The following is a 22964-nucleotide window of genomic DNA, read 5'->3' on the forward strand; positions in this document are numbered from 1 at the left end:
TATAATGTTAAAGAATGTATCTGTCGATTGTGGTTTTACATCGGTCGAAGTTGACTCCATGTCGTGGTGTCTCACGTAACTCAAAGCCAGGCAAGCTGAGGACAGGCGCTCTGCTCCATCATCGTTATGGTAACCAAACAAGTCTTCTTCTGTCTAGGTTTGTTTCTAGGTTTAAGTGTTGTTCTTCTATGTGGTCCACCTACTGGAGGGGAGTGTTTACAGCAGTTCCGTTTCACACATGCGCAGTCTACGCGTCACTTTGACGCACGGTCTTAAATTTCGGTCGACTCAAAGACGCGACGCATGCCTTAAAAGTGACGCAATTCTCGTCACGCGCTCACCAGTGCCGCGTGCGCGGGACGCAGACGCGGGAGCGTACCATAGGCTTTACAGCAAATCACTGACGAGATGCGCGTTTAGGAGAGTTTCAATTGCATGGGAGCAGCACGGGAGAGAGGGGGAGGAAGTAGCGAGCTAGCTCTCTGTTTTGTTTGAAAGTCAACAGAAGTTCCGTTTCACACATGCGCAGTCTACGCGTCACTTTGACGCACGGTCTTAAATTTCGGTCGACTCAAAGACGCGACGCATGCCTTAAAAGTGACGCAATTCTCGTCACGCACTCACCAGTGCCGCGTGCGCGGGACGCAGACGCGGGAGCGTACCATAGGCTTTACAGCAAATCACTGACGAGATGCGCGTTTAGGAGAGTTTCAATTGCATGGGAGCAGCACGGGAGTGCACGGGAGAGAGGGGGAGGAAGTAGCGAGCTAGCTCTCTGTTTTGTTTGAAAGTCAACAGAAGTGACGTTACCCAGCACCAGTGACGTTACCCAGCATCGCTTAGAGCGCCTTTAAAGTCTGAGAAGACTCAGAAGACTTCGGATAACAAAACAGTGCATTTTCATGCACTGTAATAAGAAGAAGAAGACTTCGGATAACAGAACAGTGCATTTTCATGCACTGTAAAAAGAAGAAGACTTCGGGTAGCAGAACAGTACTGTAAAAAAAGACAAAGAAGAAGACTTAGGATAGCAGACTTCTGATACATTTCATGCACTGTAATAATAATAATAATAAGAAGAAGAAGAAGACTTAGGATAACAGAACTGCATGTTCATGCACTGTATCTACGACGAACTATCTTGCTCCGCCTAATATTGGTCCCGCCGTCAAGTTTCCGGTCGACTAACTCGCGAGCGCCCTCTGGGACCTTAACAAATCCAGGAAGTAGGCTACTGGAATTCAAAGAATGTGAGTTGTTCACAGCCTCTCTGAGAAGTTCAGATCACGCTTTCACGCCACAGATATCTAGACGGTAAGTGATTTAAGTACGTAAATCGACCATTGAATTCAGTTGTTCGAAACCTTGAAATCCTCTAGTGCTAGTTCTAACATGCAAGTTGACAGGGAGGGTCGTTTTAAAACGACCATTGAGATGTCGACATTGAAGGTAAGTTAGCATAGCAAGCCAACTGTGTTGATGTAACGTTTACATCCATAGTGAAGTTCCTTGGTGTTTCACCTAACGTTAGTTAACTACTAACAGTTACACAGTGTTAACGCCATAATGTATGTATTGAACGTTGTCAAGCTTGTCCAAGATGATCTGTATAGTATCAAAGCGGGTATGGTTAATACATGGCGGTTAATCATCAAGTAGCGTTGTATTTCTTTTACTATGGCAAGCTGGCCGTTGAGTGCTAACGTTAACGGGGACAACGTTATAATGATAACTAACATAAAGCTTAAATTAAGCAAAGACATGTTTGCCGTGCTGAGCAAAATCATTTGAATGGAGGTGAAAATGATCAAATGTAAAGCTAACAGCTACATTTAGCTGAGGAAGTAGACTACTTCTGGTGGTGTGCAGACAGGAAATGTTGGAGAGATGACCCGAAAGCTAAATGTAACGTTAACGCTACCTCATATCGCTATCTAACGTTAGCTAGGTTAGTTGCGAACGCAGAATCCTGAGTATACGTCGTCAATAACTACCTATGTTGTAGCAAATGTGTAATGTAGGTGTTAATTTGAGTGGAACGTTAATATAGTCAGAGAGTGCTTGTAGATATTAACATGATGATTTGGGCGTCACCGAAGTTGATGTTCGTGCGGCTGAGCTGGACCGGCTAACAAGTCATAACGTTAGCCAAAGAAGGTATTTAACAGTTAACAAATACGTTAAAGATCTAGGCGTTGACTTGATAACAGCCCCGCCCCCCTTCAGTTCCGGTTCATTTTCTGATCCAGTTAATTTTCTCCATAGAGATGATGGGTGCAGATCATTTGTCTTTTTGTCCATCCTTCCTTCCTTCTTCCTGTCCTATCCCTCCTAATTATTTTCATGGGAAACGAGGAAGGAACGATAAGAGGATGGAGGAATGAAGGAGAGAATGTGAATGTGAAAAGATATGTCCTGATATGTCCTGCTCACTGACGCATCACTTTTAAGAGACGTAAATTACTGATGATGCAGCACATCATGGCTAGAATAGACCTGTCCTGATATGTCCTGCTCACTGACGCATCACTTTTAAGAGATGTCAATTACTGATGATGCAGCACATCATGGCTAGAATAGACCTGTCCGGAATAAGTCCCGCCTCCGAAACATCCGTGTCCACCCAACTTCCGGTTGTCAAATGTCTATGGGAAATAACATGTCGTTTCGAAATATCGTACCTGTCAAACTGTAGGTGGCAAAGTAGAAAAAGCTGGTGGGCCGATTGGCCTACATACTTCTGGCATCTAGTTTCCACTAGATTTTTTGATTTTCGGTGCGAGTACCGCCAATATGGCAACATCCGATCTGATGACACACCGTGCAAACCCCTTATTAGCCTATAGGCTACAATGCGTGACCAAAACAGGCATGAACTTTATAAAAAAAAAAAAAAAAGTTTACATGGTAGTTCATGATAATTCCAGCATATAAAAATCTTTTCTTGGGTCTATCTAATAATTTATTGTCGCTATTGTAGCTAAATCCCTACAAACCTTTTTAAATGTGACCCTGCAAGGCGAAACCAGTCGCTTTGCGCACGGTGCTAGTTTGAGAAAATCCACGATAAACAAACATACGGGTTATAATGTCGAATTTCACGATTTCGCATAATTCCACAGTATACAGTCTACACTTTCAGATTGTGAACAAATTTCACGGAAAAACATACGTTTTGACTGTTAAACCCTGACTTTATTTAGGTGAAGATTTAACACATTAGCAGTAATTTCCTTTGTCCACGCCGCTATAAGGTTTTACGGTAGAGCTAAAATTTACTCAATGTCAGCTCTCTTTCGTTCTTGGCAGATGTAACCGAATATGAATGTTAAGGGTGTCACGAAATCGATCGAAATTACATCTCAATCTCGAACTTCGAACTTAAAAGTAGAATCGACGATGCAGCCACACCCCCAATGTCACGTCCAGCATGTATGCCAAGACGCACAAACACACATGCACGTGCTGAACTGCAGCGTCAACACTCCTCTAATTTTAGGCTGCAGCCAGTTAAAATATAGGCCTACACATCAACCTACCGAAATCAAAGCCCCTCTTGCTACTTTGAAATCACCCGTTGTGGAAGTATTCGTTCATTCACGTCAATTAAAACTAACTTAGCCTACTCAACTTAGCAAGTGAAAAGATGGTCTAATTACAGTCCAAAGTTACTTTAAGGCTTAAAATGTACATTTACATATTCCATGAACACTAACCTTGGGTCTCTTCGGAGTGTGTTGAAACAATCAAATTAACATTCTGTTAACATGTTCACGTCTCTGTTTTAGCCTAATGTTAGTTCTGTTTACATTACAACCGTTGGAACGGTTTTAAAGCGGTTTCAAAATAAAAGCCCCCCGAAAAAGAAAAGGAAAAGACCAAAAAGAGTAAATAACATATAAGGAATGCATTAATAGTAATATTTGAAAAAGATCGAAAATCGAATCGAATCGTGACTTTAAAATCGAAAATTACATCGAATCGAGGATTTGGAGAATCGTGAAACCCCTATTGAACGTCAAAGACTTGCCTTTCAGAGCATGAACGGTCAAAAGCACAAACTTTAAGAAATGTCCTGGTCATTTTAGGGACCAGGTTTTCATTGACATGGCATTTTAAAAGTAGGCTATACAGTACACAATCCAAAGAATCTCTATGGGAAAATGAATGAAGTTTTTGCAAATACGGCTCAGATAAGGTTTAAGAGAATCAACAGCCTTCGAAAACTTAGGCGTTAGGTTTGGTAAATTAAAATGTATTTTGTCAGGAGGTGGGTCTGCGCGTCTGCTTGATGCTGTGTATCCTAACTTAGGCTACTGCACAGAGTTCATTACTATTTACCTCAAAGACCAGTATGCTAACGTTATATGTAAACAATGTCTGTACAACATCGATTGCTGTAAATGGGCCGTGCTACCACGAAATGATTCCAGTTTGACAAAATAATAAAATGGGTTTATAGGATATTCATAATCCATAGACCTTAGGGTTTAAAACAAGGGGTCATTTGTTCAATTTCGTTTATCCAACCCAGAGATATGTAATGGCAAGTGTAAGCTTACCCTTTAGCCTCGTTCTGGCCGAAGGCTATCCTCATCTCAGTAAAAAAAACAAGTTTTGAGAAAATCAACTTTAAAGTTTGTGAAACGTGTAAATGAGCGCAGCTTCTAAATGCTCCATTCACGCAGGCGGTAAAACCTGTGAGGCATTCGTATAACTTGTGAGGTAGCCTATAATGTTCGATCTACTTCTGAAGACGACAAGGAGAAAAATAGCCTAATGCTTAATGTATAGCCTAATGTTTTTGTTTTTTAAACTCCAAAACAAATTGAATCGGACCAATCGGGTGCAATCTCTGTGAGGAATCTTGTCAGCAACAACTGTTTAGGTCGCTGTTTCTTCTCCTAAATCTCTTGGCTTAAATGGAAAATTTCTTCAGAATAATTACGAGTGGATAGCCTATTTATGATGACTTTGTGTTTTGGCTTTTGGCCTCTTCAAGAAGTTATCAGACCAAAGAAAACAGAAACTTTCCTGCTCTCACGTACAGCAAGCGTCTGAACTAGGAAGAAAAACGTCAACTTTATCAAAACTTTAATGCGCAGCCTACACATTTGGCCTTCAAAATCATATTTCTAGGTCGTTTTACAGTAAGATATGTCAATGAGTGATAGATAAGAGGATAACCTCATAACGTATGACAAACGGCACTTTTACCATTGTCTGAGCGGTCTTCTGTAGGCGATTACCAACCTAGCAACTTTCTAGTTTGGGGTAGGAAACTGCCCACCTGCTCTCCTCTAAGCTCAAGCTGCAGCTAGTTAAAAAAAAACAACACATAAACCAAACTCGAAGCCTCTCCTGCTAGTCTGAAATATCCGGTATGGAAGTAGGCTATTTTGTCCTTCATGCACGTCAGTTAATGCTAACTTACTCAACTTAGCAAGTGAAAAGAAGTTCTAGTTACAGTCCAATATTAGGCTTACTTTAAGGCACAACATGCACATTGATAAGTGCAATATTCAATGAACACCTTGTGTCTCTTTTGAGTTTGCTGAAACAATCAAATTATCCTTCTGTGTTGTTATATTTCATGTTGATGTCATGTTTAATGTATGTTCTGTTCGTGGTAAGCATTGTTTCAAAATAAAAATGCAGTTTCAAAAATAAACAAAACCATATTAATACCATATTAACTGCCCCCGTGTATTAACCTCATAGCTAAAGAAATTTTGCAAAATCAATGTATATGCTGCGGCTAATAGTTGGGAAATTACAGTATGAATAATACTGTAATTTCCATTCATGATATGACCCATTCATGATATAGACAAGGTTTGAACAAAATCTGAGATCGTGCAGCAAGTAAAAGAGCATGTTTGGCAAGTTGATTGGTAAATTTGGTTTGGATTGGTTTTTCTGCCTTCTTACAGAAAGAAGGATTCATTACAATGTAGGCCTAATAAAATTAGGCTAACAGTTTTATGTAAAAGTGACTTTTCGGGGGTAGTATATATGTGTGTGTGTGTGTGTGTGTTGTACAACTGATATACTGGCCTATGAGGTCGGTGAGAGGAAAATCTTCATGTTGGACCCTGGTAACCCTTTGTAGTTAACCCTTAAAGGAGTACCGTCACACCGGTGTGACGGGAATGTTGGGAAATGAACGTTCTAAAGAATATCTGGGTTCATTGAATTCAACATAGAATTTTAGAACCTTCAATTGTTGCGGAACTTAGAATGTTCAAAAACCTACACCTTTAAGGGTTAAAGCCCGCCTTAGGGTTGAGTCAGACTTCCTTTCCCACAAGAACACACGAGAGAAAAAAAGCCTCTCTACTGTCAAGACCACATCCTTCAGACAGAGCTTAACAAAATTTCGACAAAAAAAATGATTCCAATGAAACAGCCTTTTCCACTATAACATAATCTAAATTTTCATCAAAAGTAAACTTCTTTCTAATTTATCCACAGCATTAAAGACATGATCACCCTCTAAAATCTATATTTGCCCACCTCAGGCATACATTTCTTTCACATTGAAATATAATGGATTGAAATATAGGCTAATAAATGTGTCTGGGTGGTATGTGACTGGGTTGTACATTTCATGATAAAATGGCTCTAGTTATCCAATAATGGTCAAGTTATTGACTCGACATACTGTACATGCTGTACAATTAGAAATGTAATTTGCTTAGCGAATAATAGTGTTCAAACTGTAATGAAAAATAGTTCCTGTCTAATTTGTGTGACTGGGTTGTTGGATTTAGCCTTACCCCTCATACTAATGAAAAAACAACAAATAAACAATGTAAAAGAATGTCAGAATTGTTCTGCTTAGTTTCTTAGGTGCTCTATAGGGAGACATTGTAAAAAATTTAGTGAAGTGTGCGCACGATTTACTAAATTGAGAGCACAATTTAGTAAAATGAGTGCACAATTTAGTAAAATGAGCACACATTCTCTCTACACAAAAATATCTTGCGATGACACCTCCTGGGCTCTGTAGATAACCGATAATATTACTCTTGAAAATAAATTATGAAAAATTAATTCGGGACAGCATTTAATGATCATTATTTAATTTCAGTAATTTTATCTACTGCCAATGATGGACAGAACAAATAATAGTCCTCAATGGTACAGCAGTCAACAAAATAGCAGTAGCCTAGGCCTATGTGTGGCTCCTTTAAGTGAATCTGAGGTCAGTGAGTTTCGAGTTAGTGGCCAACGACAGTGCATGAATCGTTTTAATATCTGTAGAGTAGGGCTGGGCGATATGGTTGAAAACTGTACAATTTGTTTTTTTTTTACTTATTTGATTTACCAATGGCGGTTCAGTAGCTCCGCACAGACAGACACACTCCGACAGCCGACACTACGGCTCCATAGAAATGCATTGGGAGCAGCTGGTTTTTGTCCGGTTTTATGGGATTTTATATTTATATTTATATTTATTGATGTGAGTTGAAAAGGACGGCCAAACGACATGTATGGGATTAAAGCAACACCGATACACAGAATAATGGCTTTCAATCTTGATTATGCTTTCTGTAATTATGTTAAATTAGAATTAAATTCTATCCTCCCAGCTTTCCCCCATAGCAAACCATAACGAAACAGTGTAGGCCTACACATAGTCTAAATGAAAATTAAAATCACAATGAACATTGAACAATTAAGCTCTTCATATTACAGTGTTTCCCCGCAGGACATTTGTTAGTTAAGGTGGTGACTGTATAATATTAATTAATTACTTTATAATTACACTACCAGTCAAAAGTTTGGAGTCACTTTTTTTTCCATCCCACTCCATTATAGACCACCAGCTGAGATCATTTGCATTGTTATTTTTACTCAGGGCAGCAGTTTTCAGATTACATTATGTGCCTCCCTAGTTTCATAGAATGACCCAGGCCTAAAGGCTATCATGACAATTAAGTTTGTTTAGCTTAAAAACATATTCATTTGATTACATTAACTTATGATATTGATAATTGTGTCCTCTTGGGGGACCCGGTTAGCAGAAGCTTTCTGCAGCACTCGGGAGCCATGTAAAACATGCGTATTTGAGATGAAGCTATGACAAGTTTTGCCTTAAATAATTGTATACAATTGTGTTGATCGTTCTTCCACAGGTTGGTGCTGACAATGTCTCAGGTGGATAAACTTAAGGTAAAGTTCTTTGTGCATTTTCAAAGACTATGTCTGCAATTGTATAGTTTTGACACTACCAAAATAATGTAATTTCAATATTAAATTTCATGGTTGATAAAATGCTAGCAAGTGACATGTAGGAAGTCAAACTTCTATTAAATTGCGTCATTTCGGGGCAGCCGTGGCCTACTGGTTACCTGTAACCGGAGGGTTGCCGGTTCGAACACCGACCAGTAGGCATGGCTGAAGTGCCCTTGAGAAAGGCACCTAACCCCTCACTGCTCCCCGAGCGCCGCTGTTGATGCAGGCAGCTCACTGCGCCGGGATTAGTGTGTGCTTCACCTCACTGTGTGTACACTGTGTGCTGTGTGTTTCACTAATTCACGGATTGGGATAAATGCAGAGACCAAATTTCCCTCACGGGATCAAAAGAGTATATACTTATATACTTATACTATATATTCACAGCAAGGTCAGTTCACCAACCCAGAGACACCTGGATATGTTGGATTTGCAAATCTGCCCAACCAAGTCCATCGAAAATCTGTGAAAAAAGGCTTTGAGTTTACGCTCATGGTTGTTGGTAAGTACATTTCTACTCACATTACATCATCATGTAGAATGTATTTTTAAGGCATAATGTTTCATGAGATCATATGAAGGGATGCACCGATCCGACTTTTTCAGTCTCGATACTGATGCCTGGGCTTTGTGTATCGGTCGATTCCGGTCACCAGCCGATCAATCAGTGCATCTCTACTACAAATACAAACAGGCTGATACGGGTTAGGCTTCTAGGCTATTCTCCACACTGATAGGCTGCAGAGAAGAGGCATGCACTCTCGACATGCAAACACAGGGAAACACGCACGATATGCAAACCTTGAATGGGTTGAGGGTCCTCGACTGAAGCGTGTTAAGATTTGTTGGTGTATCTGGTTATTGTGACTGCATATATTTTGCTGTCCACAGGAGAGTCTGGCCTGGGGAAATCAACCTTGATCAACAGTCTGTTCCTCACTGATCTCTACCCTGAGAGAATCATTCCTGGAGCAGCAGGTGAGGTCATTTGGTTGTCTGCAGCAGCCCTTAGGGACTATTGTACCCCCAATATCATAGTGAATGTTTCTCACTTGATTCAAAGCAACCCAATTACTTTTAATAAAAATTATAATAAAAATGTTTTTAATGTATGTGAATAGGGGTTAATGACTTTGTTGTTTCATTCGATTATTTTTATTTCCAAATTCTCATTAATTTATAAACCACCCCACAGCCCAGTTGCAGTGCTAACACATGCACCCATACCAGGATGATCCAAATTCCCAGTTACTTAGACAAGTATTATATTTTTCTATTCTTTTGCATTTTCTTATATTTGTAGAAAAGATTGAGCGCACTGTGCAGATCGAAGCTTCCACAGTTGAGATCGAGGAGCGTGGTGTGAAGCTCCGTCTAACTGTGGTCGATACACCTGGCTACGGAGATGCCATAAACAGCCAAGACTGGTACAGTACAATTTTGTGAAACTTTTGTTTATATATCAGCTAAGCCCAAAAATATTCATATCCCTGGCAACTATCTATTCAATTTAGATTTTCCCTTGACCAATATGTTTGTTCTGACTGAAAATGAAATTGTCACATGGTGGTGGGCAGTATATCAGTCTTTCCGTTGCACCAGGCTGAATTTTCGCGCTGGTGTGGAATTTTCACATACCGGCACACCTTTCAGATATAACGTTTGTAACGTGTGCCTGGAAGGCCACGCAGTAACTTTGCTGCGAAACATTGTGAACTGACCCTTATAATTTATAAAAACTAGGGCTGCCAGTGTTAATGCGTTAATTGTGATGAGATTAAGGACCAAGCATAACGCATTAATTTTTTTAAATCACATTAATCCCGTGCTGCCAAAGATTTTTTATTTTACACCGTCACTTGTTCTGTTATCAACGATTCTGGCTGCTACTATGATGCACTGTTTCTTGTCCTCAAACTGCCACAGACACTTCCTAGTAGGCTTCTGCCTGCCTTCCTCCTGTAGTCATGAAGATAATAAACACCAATTCAGTTCTGAACTCCCGGTAGGCTGAATGGGCGTTTTAGTTTAAGCTATAATCTACGACATGGGTCGGCAACAGGTGGCCAAAGCTGGCCCGCCACCGAAATAATTTGGCCCAGCCAAATTATTCTGGCAGTCTGATTTTTTTTTTTTTTTTTTTTTTGGTCTTTTCTTTTACAATATTGATTTACAAATAGCCTATTCACCAATCAGACCACGGCGGTGGGTGCTTAAACAAATATGAGAAAGAACACCAGAACGCGCTAGGATCCTGCTAGCCTACTCTGTGCATAGCCCTCTGCCAGCACTTTTTTTATAGTATTAAGGGTAATATGGATGTATAGAAGGGATGACTTTTTGTACATTTAACTTAATTTTTCATTCATTATACAAAGAGATTAGGTTTCCTAAACCGTTATTTTCTTGTGTAGTTTCAGTACCATTATTTCCTACATTGATGACCAGTTTGAGCGTTACCTGCATGATGAAAGTGGCCTAAATCGCAGACACATTGTTGACAACCGTGTCCACTGCTGTTTCTACTTCATCTCCCCTCTGGGACATGGGTATGTTATATAAACACACAAGAAAAACCAGAGTTGACAACCCCTTTTGCAGGCTGAAACACATCGATGAACCTGTGTTATTTTTACAGGCTGAAACCGCTTGATGTTCAGTTCATGAAGGCTATTCACAATAAAGTGAATGTTGTGCCTGTGATTGCCAAGGCTGACACCCTCACTCTGCGTGAAAGAGAGAGACTGAAACGAAGGGTAAAGGATTTGACACACATTTCACCAATTTTGCAATTGCCATTTCTTTTAGTGTTAGATACGACTCTCCCTCAACCTAACCAACTTCAATATGACTACGACTGATCCGTGTACTTACTTGATGAGACATGATGCTATAACGTATTTTTGTGACAGCTTGGAAAGCCCTGATTCACGAGTTTAACAAATTGTGCTATATTACATGTATATCTCCCTGGACTACGCTCATATGTGCCGAATCTATTTAAGAACACATTGCACACTCATATGTAGCAGTAGAGGGCCAAGTGCATTAAATGCACTTTGCAAGTTAAAGGTGCTCTAAGCGATGCTGGGTAATGTCACTACTTCCTCCCCCTCCCTCCCGTGCTGCTCCCGTGCAATTGAAACTCTCCTAAACGTGCATCTCGTCTGTGATTTGCTGAAACAGTTTGTTATGTTTTTATCGGCTAGGTTTTCCCAGGTTGTTTTTGTTGCCGTTTTTGGGGCCTGGGCTGTCCAGAGATCACGTTTTTTTACAGTGTATTCAGGCCACAGACAGCTAGCGGTTGGTTAGGTGATGTTTGCAGTAAGTGACATAAATAAGTACCATCGCTTCGAGCACCTTTAGAGATCAACAGTAAACAAACTGGTCCATGTCATAATCATTTCTCTTCATAATCATTTCTCTGACAGATTCTTGATGAGATTGATGAACATGGCATCAAAATCTACCATCTGCCTGATGCAGAGTCTGATGAAGATGAGGACTTTAAAGAACAGACCAGAATTCTGAAGGTACATCTGCCTTTGTAATAGCTAGTTTCAGTTTAGTCATGGATACATGGATGGTTGGGTTCATATGGGTTTATATGGTTTGCCTCATGTAGTCACAGAAGTCTTTAAAGGTGTAAAGTTATGTCGTTTTATGTTTAATTCTGCATTGTCAAGGCAAAGAATGATGCAGTGGCAAACATGAAGGGATAACACTGATTATTAGATGGCCTCAATTTTCAGATACAGTATGTATACAGGAAACGTTAGATTCCTTGTACTCTAGGTAGGGGGTTTCCCACAATGGCCAATCAACAACCAAGCCTATTTAATATTACGCAACATGGCTTAGGATACGACAATGCACAGTAGGCTGGCTACAGTCGCAAAAGCGCCGCCTGTTGTACCCAGGATCTGTAACGCCCCTCCATCACAGTACCACATGTGCTGCCAGTATCATGAATGCCTAACCAAAGCAACAAAAAAAAATTGCCAACAAAACAAAATTTGATGTTGGATATTTCGGTCTGGACTTGTTCCTTTGAGAAGCAACTATTCGCTGTTCGGACCAATCAAATTGTCTGGGCGGGCTTTGTATGATGATGGACAGATGAGCAATAGTGCCACGTCCATCATGTCATCTGAGCACGCTTCGGACGATTTGTTTGTAAGAAAAATGCTGGAGAAAAAGGATGCACCCTTGGTTGAAACACGCCCCATAATCACATCCCAATGGAGCAGTATCAGACTCAAATTTTGATGCCATTTAGTTACATCCCGTCATTAGCAAGTGAACCTGTTACACTGAAAGTGTTTTTTCACACATCATATGTGAAACTGCAGCAAATTCAGAGGTGACATTTTAAATAAGCTAGAAAGCCTGCAGTAAAGTCATGTCAAAAAAGTAAAGTCAAAATCATGATCAGTCAATAGGGTTTCATGCAAACTCATGTTTTTCTGTGAAAAGCAGACTTATGGCTACGATTAGAGATCAGCTAACTTTATAGCTGTATTCAAACAGTCTGAAGAGCTATGCCCATGTAGCCTACTGCAATGATCCCTCATTAATCCCAATAATATCAGATGAAGTCCTTTTAATATAGGCCTAGCTACTGCTGTACTCACTGACTATGCTGGCCTAAAGGCCCGGTGGTAAGCTGGTGTCCCTTTGGTCATTCATCCATGTAGCTTTGTACATACTGAATGACACGCTTGTCACACACAGGTTAGGGACTTCGGTTTGGGCAAAATTTACACCCTGGATTTTTGCTGTCAGTTTTGTTGCCAAACATGGGTCCTTAACAAACTAGATAACCATTTTAAGTACATCATTCTGTGTCTAGGCCAGCATTCCGTTTGCAGTGGTGGGGTCAAACCAGCAGATTGAAGCCAAAGGAAAGAAAGTGCGTGGGCGGTTGTACCCATGGGGTGTGGTAGAAGTGGAGAACCCGGAACATAACGACTTCCTCAAGTTGCGCACCATGCTCATGTAAGAGGGCATTATTATTATTTTGATTTACTTGATATGGCACTGATATGATCGACAGTGCATGATTACTGGAATTGAACAATGACAAGTCGTCTTCCTTGCACCCCCATCTTGTGTACTAGTGCATTTCTATATGTTCTCTATTGATGAAACTGCACATCTATTTTTTCCCTTAGTACACACATGCAGGATCTACAGGAGGTGACCCAGGATTTGCACTATGAGAACTTCCGATCTGAACGCCTGAAACGCGGTGGCAGGTTGTCTTCCCATGGTTATGTTTTGCCTCTCTCGCCTGTGTACGTACTGCTCTGCTCTGTCTGCATGCCTTTCTGTGCCTTCCCCAACCTCCATCTACAAAACACAGATCAACTAAAAACAAGATTAAACCATGTACTTAAAAATGATCTCCAAAAATATTGCAGATGCCAGCTATACTGAGCATAAATCATTTCAAATACACTGTTTTATGCAGCTTTGTGTGGCATTGTATTACAAGTTGAATAATAACTGGAAAATGATCATGATTGTAATAGCCCTGATCCCACCTTGCTGAGTAATAGACTACCTGACCCAACTCGTTGGTTAATGCTCTACTATACTTATGTTCGAGGTCCAAGGAAAGAAGTTTTGTTGTCTGTTCTAAAAATATGAGAATGTAGTCAGGATTAGGGCTTTGTGATATGGCTGAAAACCGTATCACGGTAGAAGTGTTTCATATCAGAAGTTGTACTCTGTAAAGCGCCATGAGACGTGTAATGTTTTGGCGCTCTATAAGTTAAATTAAATTGAAATTGAAAAATATCAGTCGATATAGATAATTATTGATTTTTTTTTTACCTATTTAAAATAAGGCCCAGGAGAAAAAAAATACGTTTAAACATTATTTTAAACTTGAGCAGGCCTGGTCTGTTTTTTAGTTTCGGGTTGTAGGCCTATTTAATCGATCTTCTTGCAGCTCGGTGGATTTAGACAGCGACAGTTTGTTGCTTCATGGCTCCATCCCATCCCAACGTCAGATGCTAGTATGGCAGCTCGCAGGTCAGCCGTCGTGGTCGTGGCAGCTGCAGATCTCTCGCAGTCTTTCTGTCCAGACATTGGATGTAGGCTACAGCGTCGTTCACGGATGGATGAGGGACGGCCAGTCAAGGCAAGCTCATCAGCCCAATGGAGTAGCAGCTAACGTTAATGTTAGTTAACGTTAGGCATCAGCCGACTTGTAATCAGAAAAAAAGGACTAAGAATAACACAAAAACTATCGAAAATAACATAAATAAAGAGTGAATACATTTCACTAGACAAATAAATACAAAAAATTAACAGAACATTACATAAAATTACGAACATTACATAAAAACAAACAATAACATAATGCCTGACAAATCGCTTAATTGCCTGGCAGACCAGTGATTTTATAAATGGATACATTTGGAAATACGGTGTGAAACCATCAATCTTATCACTCACATATAAAGAGATAGTAACACTGGATTAATGTGAGCCAGGAACTGAGCGCCTTGCTCCTATATAGACAAATCGGACAGGTTAAAATTCAAGAGTGAAACCATTAATACACAAAGAGAGAAAATGCTTTGAATGTTGGAGCTGATCAATCATGCATCACGGATTCGAACGCGCACGCTGATTTGGCGTTACCGGAACAGAAGTAAGGCAGTGTTGCCTTCAGAAACCTTCCTTGTTATAGCCTCTCTGTGCTCTTTAAAGTTCGGTTCATCAATACTTCGGTTTATCTATAGGAACCCTATGGATACTACCTCCGAAGTGTAAGGCTATTTTAAACTTTGTCGGAGGTTTTAAAAATAGCAATTTATTTTGACGTGTGTGTATGCCCGCTGCCGTTGCTAATACAAACAATGGTCTAGCTCAAAGGTTGTTTTAACTTCGGAACTTTCCTTTAACGTGCCTTAAAAGATGTCTGATTCTAAGCCAGTTATCAATGGGGAAGGTACTGTTGAGGTCTTTATAACATTCCTATCTTTTCCCCTCGGCTTGTTCTTGCTGCACTGTAGTGCCCAGCTTCCTTTGCCTTTTTACCTCCTTTTACCTCTTTACTTCCCTTTACCTCCTTTTACGCTCTTGCTAAATGTTGCTGTGTTCATAACACTTTACAACCTAAGACATTGCTATGGATGTTATTAACTTTGTTAGACTTAAAAGTGATTTGCTGTTAAAGAAAAGAATGAGACTGAGAGACACAATCTTGTCTATCTAGAAATACCATTCCACACTATTGCACTTCTCTCTGAATGTTGAAGAAACCATTTGTAATGGCTATATCAGTCTCAAAGTACACTGTAATAAGTCTATATCTGTATAGTTTGGGGGAAATGAGGGCATTATTTCATAATCCTGTACTCCTTTGTCATAGTCTGCTGCTCCTAACCCTTTTACAAGGATGCATAGCCATATAAGATGGAATATGTTACTTCGGCCACACAATTGATCTGTCAAGCTTGGCCTTAAAATACTTGATTGCCGTTGATCGTCAAGATGAATGATAATATCACCCAGTCTTACAGAGTGCACTGTATTGTAATGTTAAAGTCTCCCATTGCAGCTGGATCATAATCATTATAAACAGATTTTGAATATAGCTCAGTGATAGACGGATATTTTTGTGTTTTCTATTAAAACAATAAAGTATTCAGCTTTTGTTTTTCTTGACCATCTGAGCCCTGCCATCTTTACTGTGTCATTTTGATCCAGGAAGGGCCCAGAACCATCAGAGGAGATGGACAAGGATATTATCCTGCAGGAGAAGGAAGCTGAGGTAAGGTGCCCAGTTGTAGAAAAGATTAACCTGACAAAGGTCAGATATGTGTTGTGTCAAAAACAATAGTGCATTGACAAGATATTTTGATATCCAAATTGTAACACATCTATAAGCATCTGTTGACCTTGAATAGCAACAAGTTATTGTACCTTTTAAAACAATTCAATGCAGTTAAAACGGCAGCTGAGAACTCATTCTGATGTTACTAACTCATAATACCAAGAATGAAGTGTCTGACATTGGCAATATGCGCCTGGAACACTTAATGTTGCCCTATGTAACATTGTGAAATGGGTAGGATCATGACTAACTAGGTGCCGTCTTAGCATTAAATGGCGTAAAAAAAAGGGGTAAAGATATCAATTCTCCCAAGTTAACTAAAGATGCCATTTCACTGTGATTGGGTGATTGAACTTGTGCTGCTGAGAGATGGATCCACCACTTCAAAATGAGTGTACTTTGGAGGCACTGATGCGTACAGTCCCGGTCCACCATATGTGTTTGTAGGAGTGGGACAAAATGTGAAAGATGTGTGGGAGTCAGACAAATTATTTGGGAGCTGGACTGGATCCTGCAGGAGCAGGACCTGGTTCATCCCGCTCTAGCCTCTAGTTTAATGTATACTCATTTGTAACTATTATGTAATAGGGGAAAAAAAAAAACAACATAATTTACACATCAATATTGACTGACTAAAGATAACATAAAAGAAAAAAATATGTCAATAGTTTCTCTTTCTACCCCCCTGTAGCTCAGACGCATGCAGGAAATGATTGCTAAAATGCAGGCACAGATGCAGAAGCAAGGTGATGGAGATGGAGATGGCCTGCATGCTTGAAGGGCATAACGCCTGAAGGGTAAGAGCCAACAATGGTGGTCCAACATGAACATGAATATTCAGATGGTCATCTGCAGGGGCTGGTTTTACTAACTTTCATCTAACTGCTCATTTGCCATATTTGAAAGTTAATTTAAAAGGTTTTTTTGAATGTGTTATCTTACCTGTGATAACTTGTGTAAGAACTTCTCCCATCTAGTGTTTAGGGATTATATTGCAACCTAATAGAACTACGGTAGCTGTCGCACATCAAAAACACCCTAACGCTAACGTTAGCACAGTAAACTGAAAGTGAATGGGAATGGCTAGTGATGTTCACTAGCTAGGTAGCAGCTAAGGACTTAAGGTTAAACTTACATTGTTGCAAACTAACCTGAAATAACATACATTCAGCAACTTTGTGGTAGTCTGCTAGTTCTAGCAAAACTATGGTAGGTTAGTTTACTTTATAGTTTATAGGTAAAAATAAATCATCCACCGCCACCCACTTGTACCAACAATTTTTCTCAGATTTAGATATCCGCACCTGACTCCACCCGATCATCATTCTAATTCTCAATGAGTTATTAAGCATGATAACATTACACCAGGGTTTTAAAATCTGCAATATGTGCTGTTATGAATAAGAAGAAAATAAATTCAACTTATTTCAGTTATAAGTTATAAATTTAACATAGTTACTTTCATTCAACAGGATTTTTTAATACATTTTCTACTAGTTTTAAAAGTAATGTGCAAGTAACTTGAAATGTAAAGTGGAATGACGGTAGTATAGGCCTTAGGCTTCCCATGTAGGCTAAACACCACCCCCTATTTTCCCAGTGTTCTTTGGTATGCAAAGTAACATCATAGTTAACAACACAACTCTCAATTTTCGTTGACATGTTGACATTAGGCCTACCAGAGATTAGATTTGGTGATTGCCTTGGAGTCTGGCTGACTCATATTCAGTGAGGTGAATATAATAATAGGTTTCATGCAAGAATTGAGGCTGTCATCATTTAAGGGCAACTCCAAGCAAAACTCATATATCCATAATGGCAACTAAATACCATGGCATTGTGTTGACGTTATGGATGTGACAGTTTTGCGTGGAATTGCCCTTAAACGTGAGCGCAGGTTTGTTGTTATATTTTTCATATGTGAGCAAGATTTCTCACATGCAAGTGGAATAGGGTTAACACAGCAATACTAACTCGTTGCAGTGTGCGATATATAACGGGCAGTTCATTTCGCGTTTTCAGAATCAGTCTTCGGATGGAAACTTTCCCATTTCAGCACGCTTGTGTTCGAGCTCGCAAGCTGTGGTCGCTGACGTTTCCTTTTTGACATTTTCCTTATCTAGCCTACAGCAAGCGCACACATCAACAATAACAATTGTTTACCTGAAATGGAGAGAAATCGGTGATTTTGTTTGATATTGACATGGCAACGAACCGCGAATGTAACAATATTGTGCAGGCTACGGTTATGGAGTCAAGTGAGGTGGAAAGTTATATAAATTACTCAGATAGACCTACAATATTACATTTTGATTTGAATGAACGAACTAAAATAAAATACATTTTAACTAAATACTCATTAATTATTTTCAAAAGCTGAGCCGCATCAGAGGGATCAAAGAGCCACATGCGACTCCGGAGCCGCGGGTTGACGACCCCTGGCCTAGGCCTACTATTTCTTTTACAACTCTAGCCTACCTCTTTAATTCAGCTGTCTGGTTAAAGCCTGGAAATATTGTACACAAAGTAGCATAGTTGGCTAGCTTACCATAGTCTACTGGTTGGACTGTTCAGTTTCCCTATGTGTGTTTTAAGTTTCAAGGTAATACTTTTTCTCCTTGGGACAGGCCCTTTTGAGTCTTGAAAAACATTGGTATTGAGATGATCAGTCAACTTGAATGCAAGAGTTTTCAACAAATGTGTGCAGCATGCTAATGATGCTAACCGGATTTAATAGTAATTTAGCTAGTCGTCTTCTATGCGTCCTGTTTTCACGATTGTAAATGTTTTATTTGGAGCGAGGGAAAGAGGGCGATGGCAAGGAGAGGGGGTTTACTTCTATACTGTTTGGTAAAGTTGCACGCATAGTCTACAATGAAATCTACGAGAGCTATGAAATTATGATTTACTTATTTGTCTGTTTATTTCTGGACAACGTACCGATAAGTAAGGCGAGAGATGTGTGTTGTTTATGCGGCTGCATAAGCTGCAAAACGCTGTGGGAAACACTAGAAGGGGTGTGTCAGGATTCTGCCTTCTCACACCGCTCCTTGCAGTGCTTGGCCTCTACTGAATAAAATCAGTATCACTCACATCAATCCTGAATCTCCATTTCTGTCAGTGTTTGTTATCTGAAGATTCAGAATTTATACTAAGGTATAATTTGTAAATCTTATTCGTAGGTGCATAGCTGCCACTTAAGATGGGATGGAAGGAAAACTTGCTAAAGTGCGGAAAAGTATGGCTTGCCATGGTTTTATTTTAGGTATAACTCCTGTGTGGAATTTTTGTATTTTCAATTGTATTTTTTTGTAAGCAGTATTACATTTTGTATTATGCATATACTGTTACATTACATTTAATATTTGACTGAATATAATCCAAATGAAGAATTATGCTTGTATTTTCTCCATTTTGTTTCGTTTCTTTTTTTTTATATTGCTGTTAAGAGCCATACACACACACACACACACACACACACATACTTTTTTTTCAGTGTGCACATCTGTTGCAGCATTTACGTTTCCACCACAATTTAAATAATTTGATTGTTATTCCCTGTTATACCTTGCCTAAATGTATCACTAACCTGTTTTAGTATGTGGCCAAATGTGTTTTGGACAGCTGTTTAGAGAGGGTTTGTAAAGATTGGTATATTGAAAATGGGGCAGTTTGGAATAATAATTGGATTATAGTGGAGATGATGGATTCTGTCATTGCTGTTAACTTTTGAATATGTGCCTCTGTCTTGTGTCTGTCTCTGCCTGATAGTGCTATGTTGTTGTTTAGGAATGTGAAGTATCATATTACATTTGAAAAATTGGGTACATGCAACAACTATCCAGTATTGAGTCCTCCCTTAATTAACCATTTTTTTCATTGGGTTGGTCTGTTACAAAAGGTTATGTATTTGTGTAGTTTTAAATGGTAAGTAACAGATATATAAATGTGGATGCTCTTTCCTGCGTCTGTGTATGTGAATTTCCAATGCTGTGCTTGAACCTCCACTGTTAATCAATGTAACATTCCAGTCTTCCCCTTTTATTCATGAACTTTATAATAAACAAATAAAAAACAAGAAATCACTTTGTACAGTCAAGCAATCTTTGTGTACAAATTACTGAGACACCATGTGTATGCTACTAGCACCCTAATTGATCCATAATCCATATGGACTACGTACCCCGAGATTGATTGTAAGTTTTAACTATTATAGTGTCAAATACAGTTTAACTGCTGCTTTTTCTTTTTTAAGTAATAATGTACCCTATGAGAATCCAACAATATTTGTTACTATCAATTCTGATCCAACAGTTTGGCAACTTTACAGCCTGTGTAAGGGATCGTCTGCAAGTTACATTTTACAACATTACAATCTATGTACGGATGAACATTAGCCTGGAAAATCCAGACCCTGGTAATCTAAAAAGATTTAGGGTCTGGCCACGAACAGTGTAATGGCCTAACTCGAGGGGCGGTAACAAGGATGCATTTGAAAATCTCACTGCACGCAATTGGATAACACTAGACCAATTTACTCTGAATGATTCTGGACTTTGACGCAATCGGATAACACTACGCCCAATATTTACTGTCCTCCAACGTTGCAGCGCTGTCTTCATCAGTTTAGCTGGTTCCCCGGGATGCAAGGGGTAAAAGTAACGTACATCATTGCTCATTGCCAGAGTGTCTCGCAGAGACAATTCCATTGTGCTCTCGCGAGAACTCTGGATTTCCAGGGTAGATGTGCATATGGATGAACTAGGAATTTCAGCACAAACCGTATGCAGCGCTGGTTGAGACCTCCATGGGGCCCTAAGCAAAATCCTGCTAAGGGACGCTCAAACCTGAACTCTGAGGGCCAAACTGTAGCTTGCAGTTGGACTTCACACCCCAGTTCTTCCAATACGATCATCCCACCCCATTTTGGATGGCTATGGAAGATACCAAATATAGTTTTTTTGCCCTATAAAGAAAATTAATTGTGTGTGAATCTCCTTCACAGCTATAAATGGCAAGTTTTAGGGTCTGGGCTGCTTGCTTTTGATGCTTGCTGTAGCTTACATATCTGGTTGTGCTAGTAGTCTACTGACTGAGGCTGACTTCTTCGCCTGTGTCTGTAGTAGGCTACTTGCCACTCACCCTGATTCCTTGCAATATTTCAAACAGAATATTTAAACTATTATTTTAATACTTCATATAGGCTTAATTTAGCCTCCTATTGTCCAGTATGCAGCACCGCAAATGAAAGTTAATCTGATTAGGCTACATTTTGCATACGTTCAGTTGCATCTAAACCAATAAAGCTTGACTGAAATATTGAAATTAAAAATGTATGGGAAGAGTGAAGTCACTGATTAGTTTAGACGGGTCCTCGCATATTTCTGCTAAAAAACTGCTAGTTTCATCTCAAGCACACATGTTATTATGAACGCATTGAAAGATGCAGTTATTTTTTTAGAAATGTAACCAGTCGCCAGCATTCCAAAAAATGAACTATACGGTTAGATTTCACAACTGTGCGATGTACTCTGACTGGGAAAAGCTGGCAAGCAAGCTGCAGACAGATCAGAGGATTCACTACCCTGTTCGGTACAGTAGGCTAGGACCGCATGCTGGAGAGGTGCAAATAAACAGATCAAGTTAACATTACCGTACTCAGATTATTTGTTGACATCAAATCCGTTCTCGTGAAGTTTCTTCTTCCGTTTATCATTCCCTGAAGGATAATTCGGCTTCATTTTCTGCCGCTATAGACCCTTTCAACAAGGTAAACAAAAACAATGCTTGAACGTTCTATTTGGGCCCCAATCTACTTCCTCTGCATTAAGATAACATATGGAATGTTAAAACGGAAGCCTTGTGGGGCCAACTATGATGCTGATAATGGAACTCTCTTGAAAGGGTCCATAACTGTATACCTGTCGCTGGCTCGACTCAGGGGGAGACAGGGGAGGGGGGCCTTCATTAACTTGTGGGGCCCTATGCAACTTGCGTAGTGTGCGTATAGGGAAATCTGGCCCTGATTTGGTGAATTTGACTGCCATGTGGGTATGTATGTGTTAACATATTAAAATTGGAGTACTATGCTAAATTAAACAAATGGATTAATTCATATATTTGTGTATTCTTACATTATACAGCTGAACACAAATATTTGCATCGCCCTATTCTAAAATGACAAAAAGTGTAAAACAAATAAATGCATTGTCAACACAAGATTTGCAGTCTTTTTTTCTTTTCTTACAAATGTTCCTATATAAGAACAAAGGGTTCTAAGAACTCTCAGTTTGCATCCTCTATATAGCTAGATGTACCGCATAGCGGTACAAAATATGACCGCTGCTCTGTCCTGCACATTCTCTCCACAAAAATAAATCACGCAAGTCAGAGTTTGTCCCTCTACTCTTGCAACTCATGCTAACTCATGCTATGTGTGTGTGTTTGCTGTGTGTATGTGTGGGGGGTGTGTTTATGCATCTGTGGCAGGGTATGGTGAGTGTGTGTGTGTATGGGGGGTGGGGGGGTTGCCACTGTGTGTATGTGTGTGTGAGTTTGCCTTGCTCGTCCACATCTCAATTTCTCAACATCGCCCCCGGGTACCTTTCTTTTCTGTAAAAGTGTAGTGTACTGTAGCTACATGCACACCAAGTTTCATGTGTTCTGGTGTTTTTGGTGTCCAGGGAATCGAACAATTCAGAACGTTGACAGAAAAAAAAAAAACTTTGACAACTATACTGTATATGACTATACGCTATGCTAGCTACGTTCATAATAATATAATATGTCTTACCTTTCCTTTTAAACCCTCCTCCAATATCTGAGCAACTTTTATATCCTCTCAGGTGTACTTTGAGCCTATTCTTCCTGG

At 39.7% G+C, this 22964-nt stretch overlaps 1 protein-coding gene across 2 annotated transcripts; it reads left to right on the plus strand.

Annotated features, from left to right (window-relative positions):
- Positions 1-1174: 1174 nt before the first annotated feature.
- sept2 (septin 2) lies at positions 1175-20178 on the plus strand. 2 transcript variants are annotated; one of them, XM_042084775.1, is made up of 13 exons: positions 1175-1314; positions 8142-8178; positions 8629-8743; positions 9133-9219; positions 9545-9668; positions 10656-10790; positions 10880-10997; positions 11673-11774; positions 13094-13239; positions 13416-13538; positions 15967-16030; positions 16785-16890; positions 19276-20178. In XM_042084775.1, exons 2-12 carry the CDS (start codon positions 8155-8157, stop codon positions 16869-16871), a joined length of 1125 nt encoding a protein of 374 aa, XP_041940709.1. In that variant the 5' UTR covers positions 1175-1314; positions 8142-8154; the 3' UTR covers positions 16872-16890; positions 19276-20178. The 2 variants fall into 2 exon arrangements, with proteins under 2 accessions (XP_041940709.1, XP_041940710.1); XM_042084776.1 differs by having other exon boundaries at positions 1176-1314; positions 13416-13499.
- The last annotated feature ends 2786 nt before the right edge of the window (positions 20179-22964 follow it).

This window comes from Alosa sapidissima, chromosome 3 (assembly GCF_018492685.1).
Source record: "Alosa sapidissima isolate fAloSap1 chromosome 3, fAloSap1.pri, whole genome shotgun sequence".
NCBI classification, from domain to species: domain Eukaryota; kingdom Metazoa; phylum Chordata; class Actinopteri; order Clupeiformes; family Clupeidae; genus Alosa; species Alosa sapidissima.

Excerpts from the sequence above, each read along its gene's own strand:
- sept2 (XM_042084775.1), top strand. The coding sequence starts at position 8,155 with ATGTCTCAGGTGGATAAACTTAAG. Across the intron at positions 8,744-9,132 it reads GTTTACGCTCATGGTTGTTG|GAGAGTCTGGCCTGGGGAAA; the intron begins GTAAGTACATTT and ends TGCTGTCCACAG. Across the intron at positions 13,240-13,415 it reads AAGTTGCGCACCATGCTCAT|TACACACATGCAGGATCTAC; the intron begins GTAAGAGGGCAT and ends TTTTTCCCTTAG.